The 9968-nt window shown below is 50.4% G+C and overlaps 1 protein-coding gene across 1 annotated transcript in view; it reads right to left on the reverse strand.

The window, feature by feature from the left end:
- The window catches only part of LOC138487391 (uncharacterized), a 30040-nt gene extending 22687 nt beyond the window's left edge, over nt 1–7353 (reverse strand). Inside the window, exons 1-2 of the mRNA XM_069613961.1 lie at nt 7206–7353; nt 6090–6881 (exon numbers count right to left, since the gene is read on the reverse strand). Of these exons, the coding sequence (XP_069470062.1) occupies nt 6090–6881; nt 7206–7353 (940 nt within the window). The remainder of the gene's footprint in view (nt 1–6089; nt 6882–7205) is intronic.
- Between the last annotated feature and the right edge of the window lie 2615 nt (nt 7354–9968).

Here is a 9968-nt window from a genome sequence, read left to right on the forward strand (position 1 = left end):
GATGGGAGACATGAGTGGGGGCCTGGTGGAGGCTGCCCCTGGTGGCTGGGGGGTGGGGTGAGGGGAGATATGAGTGGGGGCCTGGTGGAGGCTGCCCCTGGTGGCTGGGGGGTGGGGTGATGGGAGACATGGGTGGGGGCCTGGTGGAGGCTGCCCCTGGTGGCTGGGGGCGTGGGGGTGCAGGGAGACATGAGTTGGATATGAGTGGGGGCCTGGTGGAGACTGCCCCTGGTGGCTGGGGGGTGGGGGTGGTGGGAGACATGGGTGGGGGCCTGGTGGAGCCTGCCCCTAGTGGCTGGGGTTGGGGGTGATGGGAGACATGAGTGGGGGCCTGGTTGAGGCTGCCCCTGCACTGCTGGGGGGTGGGGGTGCAGGGAGACATGATTGGGGGCATGTTGGAGGCTGCCCCTGCACTGCTGGGGGTTGGGGGTGGTGGGAGACATGGGTGGGGGCCTGGTGGAGGCTGCCCCTGGTGGCTGGGGGGTGGGGGTGATGGGAGACATGAGTGGGGGCCTGGTGGAGGCTGCCCCTGGTGGCTGGGTGGTGGGGTGAGGGGAGACATGAGTGGGGGCCTGGTGGAGACTGCCCCTGGTGGCTGGGGGGTGAGGGTGATGGGATGCATGGGTGGGGGCCTGGTGGAGGCTGCCCCTGGTGGCTGGGGGGTAGGGGCGCAGGGAGACATGAGTTGGACATGAGTGGGGGCCTGGTGGAGGCTGCCCCTGGTGGCTGGGGGGTGGGGGTGATGGGAGACATGAGTGGGGGCCTGGTGGAGGCTGCCCCTGGTGGCAGGGGGATGGGGGTGATGGGAGACATGGGTGGGGGCCTGGTGGAGGCTGCCCCTGGTGGCTGGGGGTGCAGGGGGACATGCGTTGGTGGGCAGTAGTGCAAGGTGACATGTGGGTTGGCTGGGGGCATGGCCATGGTGGATGGGGTGCCTGCAGGACATGTGCAGGGTAGGCCCCTGTTGTGTGGGCCACCTGCAGGGGCCGTGGAGGGTGTAGAGGGAACACCTGGGAGGACCCACACGTGCAATTCACGTGTGGTGCTCCCCGCGCACCCCTGTAATACACGTACCCTGATGCAATCGCGTGTGAAACTTCCTGCGCACCCCTGAAATACACGTACCCTGCTGATTTTGCGTGTGATACTTCCTGCACACCCCTGAAATACACATACCCTGCTGCTTTTGCGTGTGATACTTCCCGTGCACCCCTGGAATACACGTACCCTGCTGTTTTTGCGTGTGAGACTTCCTGCGCACCCCTGGAATACACGTACCCTGATGGAATCGCGTGTGATACTTCCCGCGCACCCCTGAGATACACGTACCCTGCTGCTTTTGCGTGTGATACTTCCCGCGCACCCCTGAAATACACGTACCCTGCTGTTTTTGCGTGTGATACTTCCCGCGCACCCCTGGAATACACGTACCCTGATGGAATCGCATGTGATACTTCCCGCGCACCCCTGAGATACACGTACCCTGCTGCTTTTGCGTGTGATACTTCCTGCGCACCCCTGAAATACACGTACCCTGCTGCTTTTGCGTGTGATACTTCCTGCGCACCCCTGAAATACACGTACCCTGCTGCTTTTGCGTGTGTTACTTCCCACGCACCTCTGATGCACACGTACACAGGACAATCGCGTGTGGAACTTCCTGCGAACCACTGAAATACACGTTCCCCACTTGGCGTTTGCTGTTTGCCAGCCCTGTGAACTAGTCCAGGGTTAGCGCAGCCCTTTGCGATTATTTGGGAATTTTGAAGGCTTTTCCTTGCGCGAGGGCGTTCTTGAGGGCGTAACTGGCGCTGCTGCAGGGTCGCTGCGCCACGCTGCGCCACAGCTGGTTTTGGATGCGAAAATCCATGAATACGCTGTGCGTGGAAATCGATTTTAGCGCACGCGGCTGGCGCAGACTTTCGCACGGGCACGCTGTGCGCCAGCCGCGTGCGCCACTTTTGTGCGAATTTCTATGAATTACCCTATATATTGGATCAAGAAATTGCACAGCTTTGCTCCAAATGGTGGTGGTGAAGAGTACAACCTGGGTTCTTTCCTATAAGATTTCTGTTTAACATATGTAAATCTAGTATCCAATACGATCAATAAACCAATTCCCAAATGCCCAATACTGGGGTACTTTATTTGTCATTTTAACCATGTTGAATTTGATACGATAACACGCAAGTGGATGATGGCACACACATTATTAAATTTGTGTAACAGAAATATGCTTTCAAAATATCAGCGATAATGAACATATGGTTCATAGACATGCCTAGACTGGGCAAATATATTATGGGAGAAAAGTTGATTTGTCACAACAACGTGTAAAAAAATGTTTTTACATTTTTTTATTATGTGTCAAGTATATCTGTAAACAACAGACTGTGAACAATGTGTGAATATTTTTTGTACATGTAGAGTGTCTTTACATATTCCAGATTGTGAGCATAACTGGACTTCTTCATCAATCACCAGATGAGGATTGGACTGAGTAGTCCCCAAATAAACTGGGGCGTTGAAGGAATTTGATATTCCTTATTATATTAGATACAGTTCCTGTTCTATACACCCTATTGGGTAGAGATGTTCACTAAAGAACATTTTACAAGCCCCCAAGTTCGTTACTTACCAAAAAGTAAACAAATTGACGTCATCGTGTTCCTATGCGATGACATCATCACGCCACGCAATTATAACGGCGGCCATCTTTGCCACGCCGTTTTCGAACATCATTCGAGATAACCTGTAGATGAGGGTCCTCGCTCAGGTATGCCCCAACTTTTTGAGATAGAATGGATCTTTGTATCCATATGGAAACTAGTACAGCTAGAATGTACTCCCGATTGAGAAACATAGAAGGCTGAATATTTAATTATAATTGCAGGTATCGCCTTAAGAGGAGTTTGTTCCCACAATTGAAGGCTTATTCATCACGTTAGGAGATTACTAGTGCAGGTAAGCCTGTTGCTACCTTATTTCAATGTAGTAACCTCGATTGAGCTGAATAAGTACATACAATTGAGAATTATCTAATACAACAACGTGACCCGGAATAGATGTCCTTAGAAATTCTTACATATATTGTAGATTTTTTTGAAAGCCCATACGATACATCATATGAGATTCAGAGTGTTCCAAGGGACTTCAGATTAGGACAAAACCATGCAAACATGGTAAGATTTGTTTATCTAAATAGGGTACCACACTGTGATCCCTGCATATAAATAAATGCAGCCTTGGTGGTAAGTTTTGAAATTTAATTTGAATTATACAAGAATAGCAATATAGGATTTTTTTTATTTCACAGGTTTAGATCCACTTGTAAAAGCGCCTTGATGGCTATTCACAGGAGGAAAGACCATTTATAGCCACCTACACTACTGAATTCAAACTATATATCTTGATTTGGCTACATTTAAGCGATATTTCAGGTAAGTATGGATATTTACTTTCTATCTAAACCATTGAGTGACTTATTTGGTTGAGTGTTTTTTTTACATAAGCACCCCCTTTTTTTTACCATTGAGACTTACACACATGGGCCTCATTACGACCCTGGCGCTAAGCGAAAAACGATGGCGGTAAATGCTTACCGCCATCGTTTTCCGCCAGGTCCGATCATGACCCGTGACCGTTAACTACGATGCCAATAGCGGCATCGTAGTTAACGCTGCCGCAAACTGCGCTAAGGGTGCGCGCACGCGACCGCCCACACCGTACTTAGCGCCATGGCGGAAAGGCACGCAAATGCCGACCCAAGCGGACATGCACCTAACGCCATCAATGAGGCCGCTAAGTACCTTACCGCCATGGTGCAAATAACGCCATCGCGAACCAACCGTAAAGGGCCAATTCAAGTGAATGCAGCTGCCACAGGTGCACAGAAACAGCACAGGTGAAGGCAATACAGACTCAGGGGAGTATAAAAAGAGCACACCCCACCCCTACCCACACCCAGTCACACTCCACAATGATGCCAATACGACTAGCAATGTTGGGGCTGGAGGACCTGATAGCAATGCATGTGCTACTACAACAGCAACAGCAACAACAACAACAACAGGCAGCACAGAGGAGACGCAGGAGGAGAAGGAGGGCAAGGCAGGCCCAGCAAGCCCCACCAGCACAGCCAGTGCCACCACGCAGGCAGCCCCCAATCCCACGCATCCGAGCCAATCCAAACAACCTCACTGCTGAGCAGATCCACACCCTGTACCGTTTGGACAGGGACACCATCACCGCCATCGTAGACATGACACACAACGACATCGTCAGCATGATAGAAAGTCCAACCGCCATCCCCCCCCTACTGAAGGTAGTGGCTGTACTCCACTTCCTGGCCGCAGGCACCTACCAGCACACAGTGGGGCACCTGCATGGCATTTCACAACCATTATTCTCACGAACACTCATCCAAGTGCTCGATGCCCTCCTCAAGCACACAGACGACCACATCTCATTACCACGGACTGCCCAGGAGATTGCAAACACCAAAGTGGGTTTCCATGCACTAGCCAGCATACCCGGTTGCATTGGTGCCATCGACTGCACCCATGTGGAATTGGTGGTTCCACGTGCCATGGAGGTACCGTACCGCAACCGGAAACAGTTCCACTCTGTCAACGTGCAAATGGTCTGTGACTCCAACAAGATCATCACACATTGTTGTGCCCGATTCCCCGGATCAACCCATGATTCCATGGTCCTGAGGAACTCCACAATACCACGCTACATGGAGCGACATGCAGGCCCAAGATCCTGGCTACTCGGTGAGTGCGATGTCATGGAAGTGGGCATGGGAATGACGTACCAGTGCATACTCCACCTGGCTGAAAGGGGGGGGGGGTGATGCATACTCCACCTGGCTGAAAGGGGGGGGGGATGATGCATACTCCACCTGGCTGAAAGGGGGGGGGGGATGATGCATACTCCACCTGGCTGAAAGGGGGGGGGGGATGATGCATACTCCACCTGGCTGTGAGTAACACAGAGAACGGATACAGAGGAAGGCCTCTCACAATGCACAAAACCCCTCTGCATACATAGGGTGATGGCATGCAAAACAGGCCATGGCAGCAATGAGCATATACTGGTTGCATAGTGTGAATCAATTAGTGCATGTAGAAGTGAGCCAAGGTAACAGTTCCATGCCAGCCATGGTGGGACATCATGTTCCTGATCAGACAACATGACTGACACATACATTCTCGCCTACATACAGGTGATGCAGCCTACCCCCTGAAGAGGTGGCTCCTCACGCCAGTCCGGAACCCGCAGAACCAGCACGAGGAGGACTACAACCGTGCACATACACGTACTCGTGTGGTCATAGAGCAGACATTCGGCCTCCTGAAGGCACGGTTCCGAAGCCTCAGCAGGTCTGGTGGGGCACTCCTGTATGGCCATGAGAAGGTGGCAAAGATCGTCATGGCATGTGTCATGCTGCACAATATGTGCGTCAGACGGAATGTGCCCCTGCCCCCTGACGCAGAACTGCAACCACCTGACGATGAGGATGAGGATGAGGAGGGTGCAGAAGGGGCGCCACCACATGGAGGAGGCGATGCACAGGAGGGGCGTGCCATGCGCCAAAGTATCATCAACCACTGCTTCTAGCACACACGGCTGGTGTTCATCGCATGGAGACTGCACTTGGGGCACTGTGTGACTCTGGGGCATGCACACTGAGGACTGGACACCAATAAAGCACACATACGCAATGAAAATGTCCACACATTTCCTTTTTTGAAACGAAAAAAGTGTATTTGAACTATGAACTGTCGTGTCACACCCCCTCCCACCTCCCACCTCCCCCCTGCACACCCCAACACACCCCCTCCCACCTCCCACCTCCCCCCTGCACACACACCCCCCCAAACTCCCCCCTTAACTCCCCAACACACCACCCCGCCACCCCCCTGCACACCCCAACACACCCACTCCCCCCTCCACCCCCCCCCCTGGAATCCCAACAAAGGTGTGAGTTGGTCTGTGCAGCAGTGTCAGTAGTAGGATTCCTACACTGTCCGGCCACTATTGGCAGCCCCCTCCACTGGCCCCCGGGGCACCCCTGCCTGTGCTGCGGAGGTTCCTCCCCGATCGGCGGATGGGGCTGCTCGGTGTCGAGCTGGCAACCGAGGAGGATCCTGCCTGCTCATTTGGACGCATGGCCCGTATTGTCTGCACAAGGTCAGTGATGGCGTGCCGCACAGCAGCTAGTTCCGCGCAGATGTCCTTTGTGGACGACTCTATAGCTGCCTTCACAGTCTCAGCACATTTCTCCATTGCTGCACTTGACCCCCCACATTCAGCAACATGTTCTTCGAGCAGCGAGGAAAGTTGCTGCTGCCGGGTGGCAATCGCCTCCAGAGAATGGTTGGAATTCTGGCCCATGGCTAATGGCAGTGGTATTCCCATTGGGCTGATCTGCCCCTGCAGCGGGGATGGAGTGGCTGGCCAATCGTCATCCTCTGGCTGACCCTGTGTGGCATCCGCATGCGGGCTGCTTAGGGACAGGTAGGGGGAATGAGGGTGGCCTGTGGGGCTTCTGACATCACTCTCCTCAAAGATCCCTGCTTCGCTATCGGAGGAGGCAGCAATGGCAGCAGTCTCCCCAATTGTGCTGCTTGCAGCAGAGGCTGTGGCTTCTGTGGGCATGATTGGTGTGATGTCTGCTGCTGCTGCTGCTGCTGTACTGCCTGCTGGGGTGGCTGTCTGTGCCCTGTCCTGTTTCCCTTGCATGGATTTTGCCTGCTGTGGTGTTTTCCTCGGGACGACAGAGGTGGAGGGTTGTGGCGTTGGCACAGTTGGCCTGGCCCTCTTGGTGGGTGTGGAGGCTGTGGTGTCCTCTTCCTCAAGGTCGGAATTTGAGCCTGTGGTGGGACAGAGGAGGGAGAGTGTTATTGATGGGTCTGCGGACATTGGCCGGGCATTGTGGCGACTGGCATCTCATCAGTTAGTACATGTTGCACATTTCATGCAGGGGAAAACAGTTGTCTCCCTTTTGTGTGGAAGTAGCATGGAGGTATGTGGGTGCCTGCAGTTAGGGTGTGCGTGCTGCATGTGTACAGGGTGCAGATCGGATGTATCTGTGGGCAGTCTCCTGCTGATGTGTTGCATTCACACTATGGGCCAACATTGTACTTCACATGAATGGACTTAGGTGAGATTTGCATGCCTTGATTTGAGCCACCTACCTGCATCGCCCGATGTCGGGGCTCCTCTCTCCATTCCTCCTACTCCTTCAATGCTCTGCATTCCGATTGTGGAGGCACAGATTTCCTCCCATGGCTGCAATTTTATAGGGGACTCCGATCCTCCCCCAGTTGCCATTGCCAGGTTCATGTTGGCTGATAGTATGCTCCTGACTCTGAGCCGGAGATCGTCCCACCGCTTGCGGCACTGTTTGACATTGCGGGGTGTTGTTCCCACGGCACTGACCCGCTGAGCTGCCAGTGCCCATATGGCCTTCTTCTTGGATATGGCCGGTCTTGTCAGTTGGTTGGAGAATACCACTGCAGCGTTCTCCTGGAGGGTCTCCGCTAGAATGGTAAGCTCCTCTCTGGAGAAGCGGTCTTGCCGCTGGCGGTCACAGGCTTTTTTCAAAACTTTAGGCATCTTCCTGCAGGTAGAAGGTTGAAGCCGGTATTGGCGGGGTCTCAGGCTCGGATGTCCAGTGGTTTCGGAGGATGGCAATGGATTGTGTTTTTAAAGATGGCCGCCGTGCTCTTTCCCGTTCCGCCGCGGTGACGCTACTTCCGGTTCCGCTTATCTACGGTCACCGCTAATTGCGGTGACCGCTAACTACGGTCACCGCTATGTACGGCGGTGGCGGTGGTGCACCTTGCGCCGCATACGATGCCGGTAGGTGCCGTTTTGGGGGCATTACCGCCATGGCGCTGTTTACATTACCGCCATGGCGTAATGCTCGTGCGCGATGGGTCCTAATATGGCGCACTTTACGCCATCGTCCCACGGCGTTAACGTTCATTACGCCATGGCGGTAATGACGGCGGATTACCGCCAGGGTCGTAATGAGGCCCTTTCTTACCCTTTTTAGGAATGACATCACAATATAAATCAAGTTGGCACTAGAGTCCTAAACTAAGAAAAGTGAAAGGCAAAAACAGGTGATTATTGAGGAATTACCATCCAGTTATGACAGGTGGATATTACTTTTTGTTAAGAATACTAATATGACACTATTTGTTTTCTATTTAAGATTTCATGTAGATATACGGACAAAAGATAAACATTGGTAGACACCTTCTGAAGAAGGGGAGACACTTTCCCCAAAATGCGTAAAGGATAATGCACTTTAAAAAAATTTTGGAACATCATACACCACAGAAAAAGTTGGACTATGAAATTGTACGAAGTGCAAATGTCTACCTATGTTCTATAAATTGAATTCTGAGGGATTGGTTCAATTCGACTATGAAGAAATAGTTACAATTTGAATTACTAATCACGCAAAGAAAGATTTGACTGGAGTTTAATTATTTAGTTATAAGTGCATATAACTGTCATGTTGAATTGTTTCTTTTTACTAACAAATCCTGCTCTGGGATGACAAAATATACTGGTGACTAGATCACCAAGCTATAAAGTTTTAATACGTGAAATCACATGAGTATCTGGTTGCTATTGCAACATTAGTGTGTGCAGGGGACGGGAGTGTTCCACAAGTTTGTGGAAATCTGCTTTTCTCTCATAGTTTGCTACAACCCACTGTCAGGGTTGATATTCTCCCCCGCCCCCCACTAATTATCTTAAAACATTTACTATAATAACAAATAGGTGTGCTCTAGGCTACTTAGTTTTTAGCTTTAGATACAAACCAAGGACACGACTAATACAGCTCGAACCCTACACGAGTGAGGAAGATGAAGAAATCCAGTAAAGAGACAAAGAAAAGAAACGCAAGGCAAAAGAATGCAAAGACAAGGAGAGAGGGGCAAAAAAGGAACTTACACTGGTAGAAGTAATAGTAAAGCAGAAGCAACAGAAAAGATAGATGACATATACTACCAGGAACCCCTAACAAATACATGCATGAAGGGTCTCATGATTACAGCACAAGACGAAATCAGAAAACTCATGCTCAATGCGTCCTTCTTCAAGAGATTCAACCGACCTACAGAAGAAACAGAGCAACCAGAAGAAGGAGAGATAGAGGAACTGCAGACTGAAGAAGAACTGAAAGAAAAGGGTGATGTATGGAAGGCAATGACAAGCAACGAGGTAACCTCAGAGAATTCAAAGATTGGTTGAAGAAATATGAGAGCAAACAGTGCTAAGTGGAGGGAGATGTATATGAAAATAAGGTTGGATGTCCTTAAAAGAGAAACTCGCATAAGAAGAGAACCAGGCAGCATGAGGGGAGAAGGGAGGAAGAGGAGGGCAAGAGCAAGAATTGGCAGAACGTAAATTGAGAGTATAAAAGAAGGTCATACGTTTTCCTGGCTCTGTGTACCTTTTTGTATACCTAAGAACCAGAGTCAGAGTCTGCAGGGTAGTGTTGCCTCCCATACCTCATGACGGGATAAAACACAAATATTTATTCATTTTTCAATGCATTGAGTAATAGTGATTGTTTGTATTGTTGATGTTTTGAACTGTGTTCATTTTTTGTTTTATATAGTGTGTAAATATGAGGATTTTGTATGATTATGTTTGATTAGCAGCTATTTTATATATACATATTTTAGATGGTGGGATATATGGGATGTTGTTATATTTTAGGGAAGATGGTAATGTTCAACATTGCCAGTATGGTTTACTAAAGAAAAGTAATAGTCAAAAAACTCAGCTGTGTTTTTAATGTAAATGTTAAATGAATTTTATATGTGTGATTGTTTGTAATAGAGTGTGTTTTTGATGTGAATGATAACTATAACAACATTTAGCAGATTTACAGGCCGATTCATGGAATAATTAGCGCGGCGCAAGTGGCCAAA

Source organism: Ambystoma mexicanum, chromosome 9 (genome assembly GCF_040938575.1).
Source record: "Ambystoma mexicanum isolate Mex_15411 chromosome 9, UKY_AmexF1_1, whole genome shotgun sequence".
In the NCBI taxonomy this organism is placed as follows: domain Eukaryota; kingdom Metazoa; phylum Chordata; class Amphibia; order Caudata; family Ambystomatidae; genus Ambystoma; species Ambystoma mexicanum.